Source organism: Hemicordylus capensis, chromosome 2, assembly GCF_027244095.1.
Source record: "Hemicordylus capensis ecotype Gifberg chromosome 2, rHemCap1.1.pri, whole genome shotgun sequence".
In the NCBI taxonomy this organism is placed as follows: domain Eukaryota; kingdom Metazoa; phylum Chordata; class Lepidosauria; order Squamata; family Cordylidae; genus Hemicordylus; species Hemicordylus capensis.
The window spans coordinates 185757464-185779360 of NC_069658.1; the positions used below are offsets into that span (position 1 = coordinate 185757464).

Consider the following 21897-nt stretch of genomic DNA (forward strand, 5'->3'; position numbering starts at 1 on the left):
TGAACAACCCTGCCGGATGTGAACTTGCAATACGGGCAGAAAAGAATCGCTTCTTTGCCGCACATATTGCCTGAGCATAGGTCTTCAAATGAGCTCTTTGTTGCAATCTGTCGGATTCGAGCTGAGTCTTTCTCCACTTGTGCTCCAGTCATCTACCTCGCCGCTTCAACCCCCGTAGTTCCATATACCAGAGGGCCAGCTTTGAAGCAGGTCGGAGAGGACACTTAGAAGCAATCATGTCTACTGCCCCGGTGAGTTTGCTGTTCCAATTCTCCACCAGGGCATCAACAGGATCACCGGCAGAGCCAACACTAAATCCCTCCAAGGCTTCTTGAAATCCTATTGGATCCAATAGCCTTCTCAGGCAGACCATCCTAATAGGTCCCTTGCCACTGCTAAGGTGGGAAGTGATTGTGACTCCAACCTTAACAAGATGGTGGTCCGTCCATGACAGTGGGGAAATCACAGGATTCCCCACCTACGGAACACCACCGTGATCAGAGTGAAAGACCAAATCAAGCATGTGACCAGCAATATGTGTAGGCCCTGAGACCACTTGGGATAGGCCGCCCCAGACAAATTGGTCCCAAAGTGAACATTAAAGTCCCCCAGCACCACAAGCCTGTGGGACTTGAACGCCAAGTCTGAGACCAAGTCCGTCAACTCAGTTAGGGACTCTGTTGAGCAGTGGGGCGATTGGTACACCAACAGAAGTCCCAGTCTATCCTTGGTCCCCAGACTTAAGTACATACATTTGATATGGTCCGACACTCTAACAGGGATCCTGGTAAGGGAAAGGTTATTCTTATAGACTACAGCCACTCCACCTCCCTGCCCACGGACCCTCACCCGCTCCTCAACAGAGTTCCCTGGAGGGGGACGTTGGGACCACACTGGGCCCCCAGCCTCCCCCAGCCAGGTCTCTGTAATACATAACAGGTCAGCCACTTCATCCAGAATCAAATCATAGATGGTTTCTGATTTGTTCTGGACTGACCTGGCATTACAGAGGAGCAAGGTGAAGTTCCAAGGGTGGTCGGCACTGCTCCCCAAGGTCGAAGTGCTGGCAGGGGAAATTAGATTTCTAAGTCCTCTTCCCCTGTAATGGCCCGCTGACCTGCCAACGTTACTCCTTCTGTTCCCCACCACCACCAAAATGGCTGCACCACAGTCAGTGGACACGCCCCCTGTCTCCCCATCTCCAGATAAGCCCAGACACATTCTAAGACTATCTCACCCAGGACTAATTAAAACAGAAGCCCCACTATTAAATGCCCCCCCCCCACATACAAATACCTGGGCCAGGAGACCTGGCCCTTGCCCTCGCTATCCCCCAAAGGGGTGACCCCCTTTGATGTTGCCCCTTCGGTGGCAGGCCCGCCGCCACTGGCAGAACCCTATATAGCCCTGAGCAGGCAGTTCTAGGCAGATGGAATCCAGGAAACTCCCAAGTCACCCTCCTCCCCGGGCCCCAATCCTGCAAGGCCTCACCTCAGCACAGCAGCCAGTCCGGGGTGTGTGTGTGTGCAGATAATAAACAGGGGAGCAGCAGGAGAAGCAAACAGGCAGGCACCCAGTCTCTCACCCTGGGGTCTACCTAGGAGTAGATGTTGTCCCTCCTCTGCTCTCTCCTGCAGGCTTCTCCTGCTCTCTCCTGCAGGTAATGGTATTATGCTATAGGTGGCATGAAGGATCAGACTAATCCATAGGTTCTGTGCTGGTGGATTTGTAACCCAGTGCTTTCTGAATTAAAAGTTTACACTTGTCTTTATTCATATGCTGCTACAGAAGGAGACAGGCCTATTTCTTTGGGAAATGCTATTTCCCCATCTTTTCAAACTGACAAAAGAGTAAAAAAAAAAACACCCCAGCAGAGAGCTGCTGATCTAAAAACCCCATGCTATGATTCCTTAGACTGGTAGATTACTTAATGGAATTTCTCTTGGAAAGAAGGGCCCCCATTGGTGTGTCTTGGATGTTGGCTCACTGGAAGAGCCTAACTATAGGGCTAGACAAATATATAACTTTATGTGTATAAAACCTAGATATCTGTAGGGCTAGGTAGTCCATGTGCCAGATGACATACTAAATTTTGGCATTTAAAATTTTTAATTTTGTGCAAGCCTTTCAGCTTTTCTCTTGCTTAATTCAAACCTAGAATAACTCATCCCATTTCCTCAAGAAATTGTTCTTATTTCTATCCCTCTGTATTGGGCAAAGTGTTTTAACCTAGCTCATTTTGGTGAACAAGTTGATTTCAGCACACAAAGCCTTGTAAGGAGTCAGCAAATCCAAACCATTTCTGCAAAGGTTTCCAGAGAGAAAAATTTAAAATGGCCCAGAGCTCTTCTGTGGCTAGGGAAACAGTGACATAGTTGGTCACACACCAAGAGGACTGCACTTGCTGCTTGAAACAGCAATGGTCAGAGACTTAATGCCATAGCAAGCCTAAGTAGGGTTCTCTTGTGAATTCTGAGGAGTCAATAACTCTGAGTGTCCGATGGAATATTACAGTGGAAATGCTGGAATGAACAGTGGTGTCTTGGAAAACAGAGACAGTTCTTGCACACAGTTCTGATTCTAAATCCATTCATACTGATTACCTTGCAGTCCATGTGGTTAGACGTCCTTCTTGCAAGACACAAGTTCCATCGTTTTGTTGTGTCAGGCCAGTGCACAGCACATTCTGATGTCACCAAAAGGTATACGAAGAGCTCTTTCAGCAATGATCTCCTGGATTCTGTGGAGGAGAGAGAGAGAATCCTCAGCTCCACACACTCTGTTAGCCTAATTCAAGTGATCCACACAGTGCTCTTCATTCGCAAAATTTTAGGGTAAAAAAACCCTGCCAGTTTAAGATCAGAATGAAGGCTATCTCATTTTGGCTCAAGCTCTACAAGGTTGGGAAACTGGAACCTAAGTTTGATGCTTTACAGATGTGCCACACAATCAATAATAATGTTGTGTAATGTCACAAATTGTGACCCACACTTTTCCTTGGGTCTTTGAGGTCTAAATCAAGAGGAGGAGGATGGAGTGCTTGGCACCACCAATAAAGATGGCCCACATTGTTCATGTGGGTGCATGGAGAGCAAGTTGTAAGTGAGTACAATTTGTGATATTGCACAATATGGACAAAGACAAATGCCAACATTAAGATATCCCCAGAGGAGCAATAGGCAAGGCTTTTGAAATAAAGGAAGTTTATTGATGCAAACAATGGTATTTGGCAACACAGAGAGTGAAGGCCATTCCCAGAGACTAGATAAGAAGAGAGGGGGAATAAGAACTCTAATGGAAGGGGAGAGGGAGAGTGAATTCAGAGTGGAAGGAAAAAGCAGTCTGTTACCTGTCCATATTTGTCATTATGTGTGCAATGCCAAAGGGAGACTTCAATCCACGGGGAAAGACTTGGGATCCTTTGCAAAGGTTTTTCTAAGGGAGGGCAAGGAGAGGCAGCTAGGTGCCCACAGCTTAGCAAGGGGAGCACTGGGGTTCTCAGGCAGTCCAGTGCAGGGATTAGCCTGCGACAAGCCCACAGAGAGATAACCCAGCCTCAAAGGCTTCTTTTTAGGAGTTCCACTCAGGGACCTCTCCAGAATTTCCATTTAGGAGTTGAAGAAGACAGGCATAGGAATAATCCTCCTGGGGCAAGCTCATTCAGAAAGTGACTCAAGAACTCTGGTTTCTAAGAGCATCCAAGGCAGTATAAAGCAGATCTTCTTGAAGCTGTACCATGCAAGAAGTATTCAAGGCTATTGACTTCAGCTCAGTATATTCTGGACTCCCCAGTCCAGTGTTCCAGCTGAGGGGCTCAGCAGCCCAGTGTGATCCAGCTTTAGCAGGGTAGAATGTTTGACTACAGAGCAGGCGAGAGCTGGGTGGGTCCTCTGGAGCAGTTGCTTGTGCGTGCAGTGCTCTTTTTTTTAGCGGAGACTGCAGCCTCTCACTGTTTGTGGAGGGAACCTTTCACAGCTGTTTCAGGTAGATGACCACACCAACAACAGCCTGAAGCAGTGACTTCTTGTCCATGAGACTTGTGCTGTTCCATTCCTCTCATTGCTGTTGTATATGGCAGTGTGAGGGGCAATGAGGGAAAGCAAATATGCCATGAGGTGCCCTTCACCTGTCTTTGGCTGGGTGGCTTGGACCCTTGCTTTGGGGGAGCCTGGGTGTTTGCTGCATGGCCTTCCTTTCTTCCAAGGGAGCTATCTTTCTTCTCTTTGTGTTGTGTGGTTATTAGAGGTGTCCATGTGTGGTGGATGGTATAAGAGGATTCAGTACTCCCTCACTCCCCACAGGTTCCCTGGCAACATTCTGTTTCTGGCCTTTTGCAGACTGTGTCATAGTAACTCATGCAGCAGAAGGCACTGTGGCATCCTCTTTCAGGTGGGTTGTGAGTTTTGTGTCTTTCTGTTGCTATACATGGATTGGCTCCTTCCACATCTAGCTCGCATGCAGGGGTGGTCCAAAGTATTGTGGTGCCTGAGACAAGGTGCAAAATGCTGCCTTGCCCCATGCTCCTGAGAAGGCCAGCCCTCTTTCATAACCAAACCTTGTAAGCTTTAAAAATGGCTCAGGGACAAGGAGGAAGGAAATTTGTTAGTAGCTTCTTCTTGTGCTCCTTGCAAGCTCTGCAAGGAATATGAAGAGAGCACTGTTCCATGTAGGAGGGAATCCCAGATGTTGTTGACTACAGTTCCCAGAATCCCTAGCTGCAGTGGGCTTTGGCTGAGGATGCTGGGAGTTGTAGTCAGCAACATCTGGGATTTTATGTGACAGGGAACACTGGAGGAGAGAGCAGCCTTCTCTCCTCTCTCTGCACACCTTGCAAAGCTGGCCAGGGTCAGATTGGTCCTGAAGAGCTGCTCCAACAATGGCAGCAGGAGGCATCTTGCTGGCTTGCTAGCACCCCAGTGATCTGCCATCTGAGGCAGCCGCCTCACCTAGCCTCATGAAATGACCAACCCTGATCATACAGCATGCCACCCCATGATTGGTGAATGTGCATGATACTGCCATGGATGCTGGGGGACTTTCTGGTAGGGTTGCACCGTTGTGGTTTCCCCCCCACCGCAAAAGCTCTTGTTTTCTTCTCCCCTCTTGTGATGAACTAGTATATGATCCTGTCTGTGTTATGACAACATAAGCAAGGCACTGATGTAAAGGGAGTACAGGATTGTCCAGCACATATATTAAACTGCATGCCAAATACTGCATGCCAAATACAGGAGAGGAGAGCTGGTCTTGTGGTAGCAAGCATGACTTGTCCCCTTAGCTAAGCAGGGTCCACCCTGGTTGCATATGAAAGGGAAACTAGAAGTGTGAGCACTGTAAGATATTCCCCTCAGGGGATGGGACCGGCTCAGGGAAGAGCATCTAGGTTTAAAGTTCCCTTCTTGGCTTCTCCAAGATAGGGCTGAGAGAGATTCCTGCCTGCAGCATTGGAGAAGCTGCTGCCAGTCTGTTAAGACAATACTGAGCTAGATAGACCAATGGTCTGACTCAGTATATGGCAGCTTCCTATGTTCTCATTTCTACAGATATGCCAGAAACCCTCAGTCAGCCAAGCCTACATTTGGCCATTTTTTCAATAACTGTCAGATGTATAAAAAATAATGGTCTTGACTCTAGCCTATAGACACTTTTACCAACAGCATAATTTCTGATAGAGCACCCTCCCCCAAGCTCACCAGATCGGTCTCGTTGAACTATTTTACATTTTGCCAGTGTGTCGGAAGGTCTTTGCTTGTGAGGAATACAGATCGGCCAGATGTCTTTCCTTCTTAAATCAACTGGATGGCCAAGCCGAATGAGTCCTACATCATTATTGGGTGATGTATCCCAGGTGAAGCCCCGATGTGTCCGGAACTGGTCGACTGCAATCGTGAAGAAACGCCCATAAGCCCCAGTCAGCTCCACATAGCTTGGCTTCCTGCAAGTGAAAGATGGCAGCTCCTTTTTAACCCAATCAAGACAATCAGCTTTGTCAACCTGAACAAAGAGAGAAGAGAGCTGGTCTTGTGGTAGCAAGCATGACTTGTCCCCTTAAGTTAAGCAGGATCCACCCTGGTTGCCTATGAATGGGAGACTAGAAGTGTGAGCGCTGTAAGATATTCCCCTTAGTGGATGGCACTGCTCTTGGAAGAGCATCTAGGTTCCAAGTTCCCTCCCTGGCAACATCTCCAAGATAGGGCTGAGAGAGATTCCTGCCTGCAACCTTGGTGAAGCCACTTCAGTCTGTGTAGAGACAATACTGAGCTAGATGGACCTATGGTCTGAGTCAGTATATGGCAGCTTCCTCTGTTCCTATGAACTAGGGGCTCAGTTCAGTTCAGTTTATTGCAATCTTTGATCAAATACCAATCAAATAAATCTACCCTGAGGGTAGATATCAATATAAACACAATAATGCATATTCATATAAAGAACTAGGGGCCCTTATCACTGTCGATAAAGAGCAGGAGCACAAATCTCATTGCAGAGCCTGCCTTTTCAGGACCAAAGATGAAACTCTATCAGGAGGAAACAGTTTAAATCTGTTGCATTACTCACATCAGGAGGAAGCAGTTGGCTGCTGTCAGGATCCACCAATTGCTCACCAGTACTCCTTGGCATTTCCTGCCATTGCCGATGATGTTCACTAACCATGGTGCTTTCAGGGCTTCTTTCCATCTTGGGCCCCATGTGTGGGCTTTAGTCCTGTTGAACCGGGGGTGCTGAATGCCACAGGCTGTGGAGGAAGAGTAGAATATTCAATCCCAAGCATCCCATCTGTGGTACAATGCAACATGTGCTCCAGTGATAGAGTCTGGAGGATGAAAACTGACAAGAATTGTGATTGGTGAAAGGCCCCTTAGTGTCAACAGTACTGGATGTACTCAAATACAAGACAACACTGAATTTAAGACAAGCCCCTTTAAAAATAGAGGTTAAATACAGGTTTCACCTGTATTTACCCAAAAGGAAGAGGTATCTGAATTTAAAATGACCTATTTTCTAACATCAAATAACTTGGGGGGGAAACTAGTCTTGGATTCAGGTAAATACAGTATTGCTTCAGGCCTGTTGTTGAGCAGGCAGAAACCTCTGCCCACCCTGCATAATATACAGGTGCATCTTAATATGCTGCTGCTATGCACTAGTCTTTCCTATCACTCTATTTCAAATAACAGGGAGCTGCACAGGCCTTGTCACTAGACCTCCCTTTGCCCCAGAACTGGGGGACAGATAATGTATCCTGCCTCCTGGCCCTTGTTGCTTACAGCTGGAGGAGGAGGAGGAGAAAAACAACTGGCAGAGGGCACAGAGCACAAGAAGAAGCTTCATTTTTCCTGTCTGTGGCAAAAAAAGGCAGAGAAGTCATAAAGGGGTACAGAGATCATTGAGTCATCCACAGGCCCAGCTGGGAAAGGGAGTCAAGAATCAACACCTGAGAAGTCAGCAATGGAACCTTTGAGCTCACAAAAGAGTCATCTGTGACCTCAGCTGCATAGAGCTCTGACAATTACCTTGAATCCCGAGATGCAAAATATTCTACACCACCCTCATCCTGTGCTCCTGCTAACTCTTCAGGGGATCCCCAGTTCCGTGAATGCGATTCTGTTTCAAAGATGTCTCTATTCACAGCACGCCACTCCAACACTATTTCCCAACCCAGTTATTAGATATATTGAAATGTTATGGTATGGAATAAAACAGAATTGTAGTGTAAGTTTGATTAACATTACGATGTTAAAGTTAGGGAGGCTAAAGATCTTTTATGGTGCAAATCAGTATCAAATCAGCATTCCCTAGCTGTACCTGCTCGCAAATTTTTTAGACCAGTGTTAACTGTTTAGGATTATTTGCATGCTGGGTGGGGTATGTTCTCTGTCATAAGACCATACCAATGGCATAAGCTCCCCAGAGATGTCAGCCTAACTACGTTGGAAATTTTAGAAAATCACTAAGAACTATAACCTTGTGCCCAGGCTTTTGAGAGTTATGATGTAAGCTGATTTGGGGGCCCCATAGGGCTCAAAAGTAGGATACAATTTTAAAATGAAATTATATATCTATATCTATATTATTATTTATTTACACAGTCAGACAGGTGTTATTGACTGGTTTGTTTTATCCAGACATCGAGTCCTTCCCAAGGACCTGGGATGGCTGAATTATATTGTCAATGTTGTTGCTGCTGTTATAGATATCGTCGCGGAATATAGGCTATTCCCAGTAAAGTTGCTTTTTGTAATTGGCCGATGGTGATTTCTGTGGCCCCTATGGTGTTGAGGTGCTCTTCAAGGTCTTTTGGAACTGCACCCAGGGCGCCAGTTACCACTGGGATTATTTGGGTCTTTTTCTGCCACAGCCTTTCAATTTCAATTTGTAGATCTTTGTATTTTGTGATTTTTTTTATTTCTTTTTCTTCTATTCTGCTATCCCCTGGTATTGCTATGTCGATTATTTTGACTTGTTTTTCTTTCTTCTCGACTACAGTTATATCTGGTGTATTGTGTGGCAGATGTTTGTCTGTTTGTAGTCGGAAGTCCCATAATATTTTTATATCTTCATTTTCTACCACTTTTTCAATTTTATGGTCCCACCAATTTTTGGCTACAGGTAGCTTGTATTTTTTGCAGATGTTCCAGTGTATCATCCCTGCTACTTTGTCATGCCTTTGTTTGTAGTCAGTCTGTGCAATCTTTTTACAACAGCTGATTAAGTGGTCCACGGTTTCATCTGCTTCTTTACAAAGGTGGCACTTCCTGTTTGTTGTTGACTTTTCTACTTTTGCTCTTATTGCATTTGTTCTTAGTGCCTGTTCTTGCGCAGCCAGTATTAAGCCCTCTGTTTCTTTCTTCAAGTTGCCATTCTTAAGCCATTGCCAGGTCTTGGTGATGTCTGATTTTCTACTTATATTGTGCAAATATTGACCATACAGTGGCTTATTTCTCCATTTTTCTGCTTGGTTCTTGACTTGTTCTTTCTTGTAGGCCTGCTTTCTTTCATTGGTGTTGAATAGTTTCACGTTATTGACCATTTTAAGTGCATCTTCTTCACTGTCCTTGATATATTCTTCAAGGCCTCTTTTCTCCTCCTCTACTGTTTGATGGACTTGCAGCATTCCTCTTCCACCTGAGCTGTGAGGGAGGCATAGCCTATCTACATCAATGTGGGGGTGCAGAACATGATTAATGGTCATTATTTTCCTGGTCTTACGATCTAGCATCTCTAGCTCTGCCTGGGTCCAGTCTATTATTACTGCAGTGTATCTGATAACAGGTATAGCCCAGGTGTTTATGGCTTGTATGGTGTTCCCGCCATTGAGTTTGGACTTGAGGATTTTTCTAACTCTCCTGATGTATTCACTTCCAATTTTTCTTTTAACTTCAGTGTGTGCAATGTTATCAGCCTGGAGAATGCCCAAGTATTTGTAATGTTCTTTCTCTTCCAGGTTCTTGATGTTGCTTCCATTGGGCAGTTCTATTCCTTCTATTTTTGTTGTTTTTCCTCTGTTCATTATTAATGCAGCACACTTGTCTAGTCCAAACTCCATTGCTATATCGCTACTGAATATACAGACAGTGTTTAGCAGTGATTCAGTTTCTGACTGGGACTTTCCATACAAATAATAATAATAATAATTATTATTATTTATTCAATTTCTATACCACCCTTCCAAAAATGGCTCAAGGCAGTTTCTATATACAGGTGAAACTCGGAAAATTAGAATATCGTGCAAAAGTCCATTAATTTCAGTAATGCAAATTAAAAGGTGAAACTGATATATGAGATAGACGCATTACATGCAAAGCAAGATAAGTCAAGCCTTAATTTGTTATAATTGTGATTATCATGGCGTACAGCTCATGAAAACCCCAAATCCACAATCCCAGAAAATTAGAATATTACATGGAACCAATAAGACAAGGATTGTAGAATAGAACAATATCGGACCTCTGAAAAGTATACAGTGTACTGTGCTTGATTGGCCAGCAAACTTGTCTGACCTGACCCCAAAGAGAATCTATGGGGCATTGCCGAGAGAAGGATGGGAGACATGAGACCAAACAATGCAGAATTGCTGAAGGCTGCTAATGAAGCATCCTGGTCTTCCATAATACCTCATCAGTGCCACAGGCTGATAGCATCCATGCCACGCCGCATTGAGGCAGTAATTGCTGCAAAAGGGGCCCAAACCAAGTACTGAATACATATGCATGCTTATACTTTTCAGAGGTCCGATATTGTTCTATTCTACAATCGTTGTCTTATTGGTTCCATGTAATATTCTAATTTTCTGGGATTGTGGATTTGGGGTTTTCATGAGCTGTACGCCATGATCATCACAATTATAACAAATTAAGGCTTGACTTATCTCACTTTGCATGTAATACGTCTGTCTCATATATCAGTTTCACCTTTTAATTTGCATTACTGAAATTAATGGACTTTTACACGATATTCTAATTTTCCGAGTTTCACCTGTAGATATCAGCACATAGATTCCAGCAGCTTAACCTTTTATTATACAGTAATGTTTTGCTTATTTTAATTTACTAACTTTTAAAAATTATAAACATAGGGAACATACCTGTCATCATATTCATATGATTATTTAACGAATATTATACAGGTAATCTTCTATCTTTGAAAACAGATTACAAGAATATACTTATACCCTTCCATTCCAATACTGAATGAATAAGTTCCATTTATGCACAAATGTATCTATAGTGTCAACGTTTGAACTTTTATACATCAAAGTAACCATAAAATCATACTCCAAATACAGTTTAATTAGTCTAATTCAGAAGACTATTCCATGCTGATGCAATAGACATCCTGGCTGCTGTTATGTAACTAATTCCAGATAGTCGTCTCTTATATATCCAAAAAGGAGTATCCTGGGATTGTATGTTAAAGTATATCCTGTAATTTATTCCATAGTGATTTGAACTTCTTTCCAATATGTGACACTCTTGGGACACAACCAAAAAATATGCAGTATATCAACAGTTGTCATCTTTTACATGATATATATGTTTTAGTTGATAAGGTGTCATATACCATCTCTGCTGGAGTTCATATAAACTTTCCCTTAGTGTAACATTTACAATTCATTTTATATTATTCTCCCAAATCAATTTCCATTCATTTTGCTCAATGGAGTGGACAGTTCTGTTCCCCATTTAATCAGGTAACCAGGATTACTTAAATTCATTATTGACAATAAAGAGTACCACTGAACCACTCTTTTCTTCTTCCTTTTCATTAACATACTAGTATTTTTAAGCCCGTTAAAATAACGGGCTCTAGAACCTTTTGTTGTTGTTGTTGTTGTTTCCTTTATTCCTTCTCCCTCTCTCTTTTACTCTCCTCTCCTTTTTTCTTTCTCTCTCTTTTTCACTCCTTCCTTTTCTCTCCCTCTCCCTCTGTTTCCTTTCCTTCCATTCTTCTCTCTCTCTCTCTCCTTTCCTTCCTTTCTTCCACCTCACTCCCATCGTTCTTTTTTATTTCTCTTTTCCTCTTTTCTTTCTTTTACGGGCTCACTCTTTGCGGTTGGCTGCTCTTCCCTTTTTTCTGTCTGTTTTTTGTCCTTTTCCCTTCATTCATTTCTTCTTTTTCTTTCTTTTTCCTTCCTTTCTTACTTCTTTGTTTCCTACTTTCCCTCCCTCCCTCCTTGTTTCTTTTGTCCTTTTCCTTCCTTTCTCTCTCTTTTGTCTCCTTCCTTCTTTCATTTTTTCTATCTTTCTATTGTCCTGTCTCCCTCCCTCACTCCTTTTTCTCTCTCTCTCTGATTAAGGGCCAAATCGGCCCATGTAAATTCCGCCGCAGCCACCCTCCCTCCCTCCCAGCTGCCAAGTTCTCCTCATCCCCGGCCCGCGTCCGTCAGGCGATGAAAGTCCTTAATTTGAGAGGGAGAGAGGAGCTCGCAAGTGGAGCTCCTCTCTCTGCAAAGCCTCTTCCTGAACTGGTGCTTTGGGCGCAAAGGACGCCTATTGCGTCCTTTGCGTCCATAGTGCCAGTTCGGGCAGAGCCTTTGCACAGAGAGGAGCTCTGTTTGCGAGCTCCTCTCTCCCTCTTAAATTAAGGACTTTCTTCGCCCGACTGACGTGGGCCGGGGTAAGGAGGTCTCGGCAGCTGGGAGGGAGGGCGGGCGGTGGTGGCGACCGCAATTCTTTTCATTTTTTAATATGGCCTCCACTCCACCCCCGGTCCCGGTCTCCGTCTCCTCTGGCCGAGGTGGCGGCTCTGCCGCCGCCTCGGCCAATTTCCCCCGCCGCCTCTTCCCCGGCTTTGCGGCGGCCACTTCTGGCCTTTCCGCGGCCGGGCGAAGTGACCAAGATGGAGGCCTGGTGCCTGTCTCCGTTTCTGCCTCGGCCGTTCTGGGCATGCGCTCCGCGCATGCCCAGAACAGCCCAGGGAGGCACGGACACACGCCTTGGTGTCCACGGAGAGACACCAAGGCTTTTATTAGAGAGGATATTCAGCTGCTGTTCATCTCTGATCTCACCATACTTTTGGATTAACATTAATATATCCCTAAATTGTAAAAATTTGTTAGAAATATTTTATTTTCGCTTTATTCTTATTACTTGATAATAAAACATTATATTATTGACCATAACTGTGATGGTCAAGAATAGTGCCCCACTTCAGGACTTTCTTTCAAAAAATTGATGTGGTGGAGAAAGTCCTGGACTTAATTTAACTTTCAGATGATACAATACTTCCAAGACGTCCAAAACTGTATGGTTAAAGTAGTGCCATTTCCCCCATTCCTTATTCTGATACCATAATAAAAAGGTTTATTTTTAAATTCTCACTCTCCAATTGAAATTTTTATCTTGAGAATTCCAAGTTGATAATATTGCCACTTTAGATACTTTATAATAAAGTTCAACATTGGGAAGAGCCAACCCATCATCCCATTTATGTCTTAAACAATACTATTTTAGAAACTGCAGGTAGTTTCTTTGTCTGAATAAAATGCAATATTATCCTCTTTTCTTTTTGTAAATCAGAAGTAATACAACATAATGGTATTTCCATTATAACAATATGTCCCCACCCCTTGTTTACAGTTGCCAGATCTTTGACTGGCCACTGACACATGCCTTTGACCTGCTTAACTCCAGGCTGTGAAAAGCTTCACCTGCTAATTTCTGTACATCAAACTGCTGCGAAAAACATAGGAGCTGACAAGTGACAGGTCTGTTGGGGGTGTTTTTTTGGCCAGTTGGCAATTGTATTTTATTTTATGGTTTGTACATTGTCTTAAGTATAAGTTTTACAGAGAGGCAATAAAGAAATGTTATAAATAGACAAATACATAAATAATCCATCCATTTCCAGTTCCCATGGACCTTCAACATCTGCTGGCTTTATCTTTTGTTCAACTTGGTTCCCTGACACTGCTTCCTTCTGAGGTGCTGCTAAATTATCTAGAACTAAATTATTTCAGACAAAATATTGCCAATGTTTGGCAATATTTTGGTTGCCAACATCAATCTTTTTTCCTGTGTTGCTGAGTTTTTGCCACACTGTAACTGCAATGTTTTCAATATGGAGATTATTTTGTTTGACACAAAATGTTACACTGCATGAAAGTGGAGTGGAAAAGTCAGTGAGTGACGACTTTACCACATCAAAAATTTCAAGCCAGGTGAGGTGTTCTTGTATGGCCAAAGTCATCATCAGAGAGTTACATATCCAGACACATGAACCCCGCTCACACACACGTGGTAAACTGCCCTGAGCCATTTTTGCAAGGGCGGTATATAAATCTAATAATAATAATAATAATAATAATAATAATAATAATAATAATAATATGAACTTCGCAATATTTTATGTTGCCCGTATTTATAATGTAGTTTACGCTTACTTCCGTTACTAACCCACCCGAGGCCTCGTTGTGAGTTAAAACATTTTAAAATAAAAGCCTGAAGGGAGATGGCTATTTAAGAATATACACAAATTAAAAATTTCCCGAAGTTGCAAAGTTTCACTTCTTCATTTTGCGATTCACATGTTTTGGAGATATGTCCAGAAAAACCACTAGGGCCTGTTTTATTTCATCCACGCTGAGGACAGCATGTATGTATATATGTATCTGTGTTTCTGTGCTACAATTAGTTTGCGAGTGTTCGAAACTGGCAAAACTAGCCTCCCTCCCCCGCCTCAACTTGATGCCAGAGACTCTATGCTTTCTACGTATCTAGGGGGCGGCAGCTAGTCTGAAAGCCCACTCAAAATGGCGCTGCCAGTCATGAAGTCCTTCTCAATAGGAAACCAACCACCCCACACGACACGTCCCTGAACTACTCTAACCTGCCGCTCCCAATATGGCGACTGCCGCACGCGGGACCTCTTCCGTGAGCCTGCGATTGGGCGCTAGCTTGCCCCTTCCAAGATGGCGTCAGATCAAGGGAGCGGGTGTTCTATGACGCCACCACCTCCATCCCGCCACATTCAACATGGCGAAGAAGAGACTGCTGCTCGTGCCGCAGGTCCCGCTTCTCACATTTCCCGCTCCCTGCATGAGTCAAGAATCGGCTGGATGTCTTTAAGCAGGACAGTCGGAGGAACTGGAAACAATCCTAGTAGATAGACCTTGCTTGCTCTGATATTTAGTAACAAGGCAGTACTTATTTTAATACACGGAGGGAGAGCCTGCTAAAAGCAACCAGGCAAGCTTCATGCTTTGCAAAATGCTATATCATGAGGAGCAGCAACCAGCAGTTTGGACGATGCATCTGCGAGTTTGTGTTCGAACAACAGAGATTAAGGGAGGGAGGAGGCAAGAGGAAAGGAGGGCTGTCATTCACATTCCAATATACTCAGAATCCCATCAACAAAAGAATTGCATTCCTAAACTGCTTAAGTCTCACGAGTTTCCCCTTTAACTGCACCGCGGCTCTTTGACGGGAAGGGGAATAAGGGAGGAGAGATGGTTAGAAATTATTTGGAGGGCAAAGTTCTTCCAAGACTTTCAGGGGGGATGGGAAGAGAACTCAAGAGAATTTATTTATTTGATTTATATCCCACCCTGTCCCATTGGGTCAGAGCCCTTCACAGCATTTTTTCCTAATGTTAATACTCCTGTCCCAAAGGGGTTCATAATTTATTTATTTTTAAGGTGGGTGGTGGTGGGACTTCTTTTGTTTCAGGAAATGTTGGTTCCAGGACAAAGGAGTCCTTCTGCTGGCCAATGGCTGTAATAAAGATGATGACAAAGGAGTCCAAGTCTGAATTTGCTGGCCTTTGGAGTCCAAGAAGGGAAGGGCCAAACGGAAATTTGGCCAAACAGGTGGAGTAGCGTCGCTTTCTCTCTCTTCTCTACTCTGCAGAACAGCAGAAGCAGCTGCTGTTTCCTGGCTCACATCCCCTGCAGTTCGTGTCCCTTGATTGCTAGAAGAACAACCAGACATCCAAGCATACCTGCAATACAGACTTTGCTGTATATTATGTAGTTTTTTGCCAAGGATTTTGCTAAAGAATACAGATCCTGGGAATTGTAATATAAATCTCATAAAGCAAGGCCACATCTCTTGACAGTATGGCAGAAGTAGTATTTGTGAGGCGGTCTCTCACAGGCAGCAAGTTTCCTTGTGGGACCACCTTGGTATCCACAGGGAGTATCCACAGGGTGAATCGAGTGTAGTTCAGACTGGCAGTACTTCAGACCTACCGATAGTGCTAGTTAGAGTTGCCATATTCTGGCTTTCCAAATCGGAGGTGCCTAATTTGCATATTCTGTAAATTGGCTTGAAAATAATTTTTGAGCAGAATAGTGACTGCACATTTTGATCCATAACTCCACTTCTACAAAGGCTAGAGCTTAACTCCCCCACCCCACCCCGCTGCTTCCTTAAAAAAAGAAAGAAAGCTGAAATTCGAGCGAATCTGGCTGGGGCATAGCAATCTGGGCGAGATGCTTAGTCTGGGTGAAACCCAGAATTTCAGGGGAGCATGGCAAGTCTAGTGCTAGTGCACACAGGTGCTGATGTTCCTGGCTCTCTGCCCCTACCCACATGCCACAGCTGTTTTGATGCTGCAGCCATAATTCCACTATTTCTTCTCCTATAACCCTTGCTTTTGACTTGTTTCCTGTGTTTCTTCTTGTCTCCCCATTGCCTTTTATAGTGTCATATTCAATTGTCCAGTTACAGGCCAGGCCTGTGTCACCTTCTGCCCTTTCCAGGCTGAAATCTGGAGTATAATCACCAGCTGGCATATATCAGAAGATACTGCCCCACATGTTTTTACATAAGGCTTCCTACTGCAGCCAAAACTGCTGGGCTAGGTTAAGGACTGTTGCCATCCTATCCCCCACCCTGGATTCTTGCTACCACTCTGAGCCAGTGGTGTAGTGCTGTGGGGACAGGCAGGGACATTGTCCCGCTACTTTCCCCCTTCCAGGGTCTCAGCAGGGACACAGCCCTTAGCTTTCTACACTGGAAATAGTGTGCTGCTCTTGTTATTCCAACTGTTTATTACCATTCTTCCTGTCTTAGGAACATAGAAAGCTGCCTTCTACCAAATCAGACCTATGGACGATCTAGCTCAGTACACTGACTAGCAGTGGCTTCTCCAAGGTTTCAGGCAACGGTTCTCTCCCAGTCTTACCTGATGATGCTCCCAGAGGTTGAACCTGGGCCTGTCAGCATGCAAACCCTATGGTGGACTAGTGTCAGTACATCCTAGAATGAATGACAGGGAATGTTGTGTCTCATCCTAATGCCCTGTATTCATTCTAGTATATTCCTTAGAGTCTATGATCCTCAACTTCTTGTAACAGAACCTGCCAAATTATTCCATCTAAGTGAGGTGCCTGGCTGTCAGGGTGGATGTTGCTATGGGGGCTGCTACAGAAAGCGGCAGCACTTCTGAATTTGTGACTATATCGCTGCTTTGAGCTGTTCCAGGGAAGAGACAGCAGATGGGCTGCTTTTCTAACTGTGGCCTAACGGAGAAGCGCCTGTCCTTGCTACTGTTATCTGCTGTCAGGTTCTTCCTGGTGGCAGTGTTCTTGGGGATTATTTAGATCAGATTTGCTGCAACTTTAGGTAACATCAGCAGCCAGAAGCCATTAAAAAAACACACACACGACAAAATGATGTAAACAGCAAATGAAGTGTTAGCTGGAACAGCAGTATCAAATATAAAATTAACAACCCCAAATTATTGTTGCACCTTTGTTTTTAAACTGCTTTGAGAGTCTCTTTCAGCTGAAAAGCAGAATACAAATGTAATAAACTACCTGAACATGTGCAGCTTCTGAGGAAGAGTGCACAAGCACCAAAACCATATACACAGCCCACTCAGGCCCACCCTCTATTAAACAAAGTGCTGTGCTAAACCAGCTGCAAATATGGGTTAGATTTTCACTTGTTACCTTAAAAAAGGGATAATGGTCTGAGGTAAGGGAAAGTGGCATCCATAGATCTGCCATAACACTGCAAAGGTTGCGATGTGGATGCTGCTATTCCGATTCACCAAAGTAGCAAACCAAAGGCCATAACATATTGCTTCACATAATTTTTAGCTAGAGAGAGATAATAGCTAGTGCAATCCCCACCTCATCCTGTGTCTAATTACCACTTGTTCCGATTTGGGTTTTAAGTGAATGAACTTCAGTTTCACAAGGTTCCTAATGTCTGCATTAGCAAAGTGAGCAGGATATGCCCCATCTCCAACATTCACATTTGTATCCCACCCTTCCTGGAAGGCACTCAGAGCCATGTATGATAATTTTTCAGCATGGCAGCAGCCCAAGGTGATAGGCTGGACTGAAAGTGGCATATGGGCCAATTCAAACCATATCACCCCCAGCACACGTGAAAGAGTGAATGTGTTGAGTGCACCTGTGACCCCTCCATGGATGTCCCAGTGCCTTCCTGGCACTTCCCTTACAGGTGGTACTGTTCATCCAAATGGCCCCTACACACATGCTTCAAATGTTTAAACAAGTGTTTGAAGCACATGTTTAGGGGCCATTGGATGAACAGCCCCGACACACTATCAAGGGATGCATGAAGAGGACATTTCAATGGGCAGGCTCTTGGCATACCCGCGTCTTCATGTGTGCTGGCCTGCCAGTGAGGATTCGAGCCTGGTTTTATACATCAAGAGTCACCCATGCAATAATCCAAACATCAGGGTTACCCCTGCAACCTTGAGAGGCATGAGATCTTTTCATTCTTAAGGCCCAAATACTTTACTAGCTCACAGGGGGCATCATGATACATAGCATTTATATAGCACTTTGTAGAGTCTTCAGAACACCTCACATGCATTACTACTAACAGCTCAGATGGAGCCAGGGGACTGAAGTGAAGAATGATTTACCCAAGGCCACCTAACGTGTTTGTGGCTGAAGTGGTACTTGGGATTCCCAGCTCCCATATTTAAGTTGTTACATCACTCTGGCTTCTCATGCTCCTCCATCTTCTGGAGTTCCCCCCCACAGGACAGGATACATAACTATACAAACAGCATTAATACGAAGACAACAATTGCAATAGCACAGTGGTTTAGATGTGCCCAGAGGAGCGATGGGATAACGGCATTTTCTTCCAAATGTTACTAATTGGTTAAAATGAAGTGGTCGGTGGGGAGGTAAAGCAGAATCTGGGAACACACACTGAAGCCTGTATAAGCACTTGTAGGGCAATAATGAGTCACAAAATATTGGTATTTTTTGCTCTCATGAGGGCACAATTAAGATATTTATGAATTCATTTAGTGGGGCATAAGAGCAAAAGTGTGGGATCCCAGATTCTGGGTTCTCCAGACCTTTAATTTAGCATACTATGAAACATTATGTTTAGGAAAGTTCTTCCCTGTACTGGAGGACGAGGCAGACTGCCCTATAGAGGCACAGAGGTTCCTGCAGAGGACTGAATTGTTCTTGAGAGAGTAGGTGTAATACAAGAGTTAAGAGTGAGGTAGGAAGGCTCCAGTTCAAAACCCACCTCTGGCACAAGCTCATGAGGTGACCTTAGGCAAGCCACACCACACTGAGTTCCTTATCTGTAGGGAATCAGCTATAAAGCTAGTGTAAAGATGACAGATATACACAAAGCACTTGGAATATGCTAGATAAGTGGTAGACATCTCCCACTGTGATGAGACAAAAAGCTGCAATAGTGTCTTTGCCTCACTGCTCCCAATAACGTTTGGTCCAGACCACAGATCTGGAGCACTCATTCCCCATTGCTCCCTGCCTCTGGATCAATGCTAGGCAGTGTCTTGTGCTCTCAGTCATTGCTGTCTTTAGGAAGGCTCACAGACACAGTCTGAAAACTCTAGTCTATGGCTTGGTACCTGAAGAACCATCTGCTCCCATATGGACGTGTCTCATTCAGAGGCCCTACTCGGAAAGCCACACTGGATTCTACATGTTTGAGGATCAAACCAGTTTCCCCTCTAACAAGGACTCCCAGATGCTGTTTACAGCTCCCAGTACCCCCAACTGCAATAGCCTTTGGTTGGGGATTATAGGAATTGTAGTCAACATCTGGGAATCCCTGTTAAGGGAACACTGGATCAAACCCTTTGACAGGGTCACTCTTACCACACCATTTCAAATTCCACAGATCATAACCCTCTGCCCACAGCAACCAGCAGTAGAGAGCGACAGGAGGTTGATGATATGTGCATTTGAGCCCATATACTTGACACACTGTTCCCATCTAGCAGCCACATTCTTACAAAAGGCAGCAGGAATCAACCTTCAGGTTCAAAGCCCTCTGCTGGATTCCAAGACAGGACTCCACTCTGAGGTGGTATACTGCTATCAAGCCTCCCAAATCACTGGGATTGGCTTTCTATTTTTCTTAGCCTTCTAAGGGGGCCAAGAGTTTGAAATAATGCTTGAAAGATGCCTTCTTTTTCATTTACTGTTCTATTGGGGTGGGTGGAGGACACGAGGGTGCTACAGATTTGTAGACAGGAAGCAAGTTGGCTAATATAATGGCCTAGTTGGGGGAAATCTATTTTACTCCACACACTTTTCTAGAACAGCCACTTTGAAGAAGAGATCTGTGAAGCAAGTTTTTATCCAGGTTTTTAAGAGTTCTGTTTATCAGGTCTGATATTGTGCATCTCAGGGTATGACTTCTGTGCACACAAAAAGCCCTCAAGTTCAAAAACTACAATAACTATTCAGAAGTTATTCCATTTCCGAGATTAAAGTTAGCAAAGAATGTGCCTTTTTGGCAAAGGCTGGTGTGGCAGATGGAATGGAAATAGGACAACAGGAAATTGTATCCAGGGTGGAGCGCGAAGAAGGGCATTGAGGCTCAGGCCCAACAGATGGGAAAATCTTGTCAGCCTCCTGTTTTTTGGCCTTTTGGACACAAACTAAGCTAGTTCTTGCAACCATGTGGACTACGAACTCGGTTAAAAAGTGAAATGGGATTGCTCAGGATGTCAAGTAGCATGCTAGCTCAGTGATCTTGCAAAATACATATAGCACTGGCACTAGATATGTTCATTACCCACCCACTCCAAATATTGAGCTGCAGCTTCCCCTCTCTGCCTTGAATATGTAATCTTCCCTTGCAAATAAGATTCTCAAAGTTAGGAAATACACTCAAACTCTTTTTGTTGATTCTGCCCCCTAAATTGTAATTTCCATTTCCCCCGATATATTCCCCAAACCAAATCACCTCTCTTCATCCCACTCCTCCTACCAAAATGAAGACACAGGCAAAGTACATTCTTATCAAGAGTGCGCTTTTATTTTTATTTTATTTTTTAATTTTTTTTTCCTTTTTTGGAATTTTTTTAAACCTTAGGTTCCCTTCCAGCAGCAAATGGGTGCCAAGGAAAGAGACCAACGAAAGAATCCAAACGCTCCCTCCCGCCGCCTCATCAACACATTCCAAGCACAAATTAAGAAATGCAAACTAAACCAAAAAATATATATATATTTATATATATAATTTGTCTTTTTCTCTCCGGGTTGCACCCCGGCCCCGCCTCTGAAGATGGCTGATTGGCTGGGGGTCTCTGGCTCTCTTCAGTAAGGGGGCAGCAGGGCACGCACACACACACACACAGGTGGTTGGAAAAGGGGGAGGAGCATCGCTCAGTTCCACTCCCTCCCGTTGCTCCCCAAGTCTGACAGTAGAAAAATATGGCAGCTGGAGCCACCCTTACGCCAGGCCAAAGCCCTCCGAGCACTCCTGAATAGCCAGTAGCAGCATGTGACGCAACTTCTCATAGCTCTCATAGGCAGGGAGGTCCAGCTGGTTGAAACTGGAGAAGAAAAGCAGTAAGTATGAGGGGGGTGAAGAGGACAACTGACTGGCCAGCTAGAGTTTAAGGGATTTGCATCCTAAAGACAAGCAGGCTGCAGCCAAAGAGAGACTGCGCTCTGCAACACACTCCTTTCTTCCTCCATATAATATTCCTCTCAAAAATTTCAAAAATCTGGTGCAAACTCTCCAGAAATCTGAAAACCAATTGAGATTTACTGGCAAAGTCCCAGGAATTCTGCTCTACAGCCCCTGTGGTTCTTAGCAAGGCTCACATCGAACCAGGGTCAGACTCAGAACATATTCCAAGTGTCAAGACTCAGGAGTGTGGAAAGTACACTTGGCACATATGCAGACTCCATTAGCTAAGCCAGTCATTCCACCCCACACTCTTCAGGATTGGCAGAAGACAGGGCGCCAATCCTCCCTCTATAGAAATTAAGCACTCCATTTAATTTTTAGAGAAATTAAGCACACCTCCTCCATTTCAGCAATACTCATTCTCCTCCTTTCCTCACATCATAAAAGCCCCAATTGTGTCTCCAGGTAAGGGAGCTGGAAGGTACTGAAAGAGTACAGGGGAAACTCTTGCAAAGCATTAAAGCCCTAGCAGGTATAGCAAGCACATAAATCCTCC

General features: G+C 44.3%; 2 protein-coding genes across 12 annotated transcripts in view; both read right to left on the reverse strand.

Moving 5' to 3' along the window:
• Positions 1 to 14442, reverse strand: part of LOC128343345 (uncharacterized) — a 35820-nt gene extending 21378 nt beyond the window's left edge. Inside the window, exons 1-4 of one of the 3 annotated variants that reach the window (XM_053292253.1) lie at positions 14326 to 14442; positions 6556 to 6733; positions 5694 to 5935; positions 2604 to 2740 (exon numbers count right to left, since the gene is read on the reverse strand). In XM_053292253.1, the coding sequence (XP_053148228.1) occupies positions 2604 to 2740; positions 5694 to 5935; positions 6556 to 6557 (381 nt within the window). In that variant the 5' untranslated portion in view covers positions 6558 to 6733; positions 14326 to 14442. Of the gene's footprint in view, positions 1 to 2603; positions 2741 to 5693; positions 5936 to 6555; positions 6734 to 7265; positions 7400 to 7511; positions 7635 to 14325 lie in introns of those variants that run through there. The other 2 variants (XM_053292254.1, XM_053292252.1) reach the window with 2 other exon arrangements.
• A 6277-nt stretch (positions 14443 to 20719) lies between these two features.
• Positions 20720 to 21897, reverse strand: part of HUWE1 (HECT, UBA and WWE domain containing E3 ubiquitin protein ligase 1) — a 170422-nt gene continuing 169244 nt past the window's right edge. For all 9 annotated transcript variants that reach the window (XM_053295035.1, XM_053295030.1, XM_053295029.1 and 6 more), the window contains one exon: positions 20720 to 21261. In XM_053295035.1, coding sequence (XP_053151010.1) covers positions 21159 to 21261 — 103 coding nt within the window. In that variant the 3' untranslated portion in view covers positions 20720 to 21158. The remainder of the gene's footprint in view (positions 21262 to 21897) is intronic.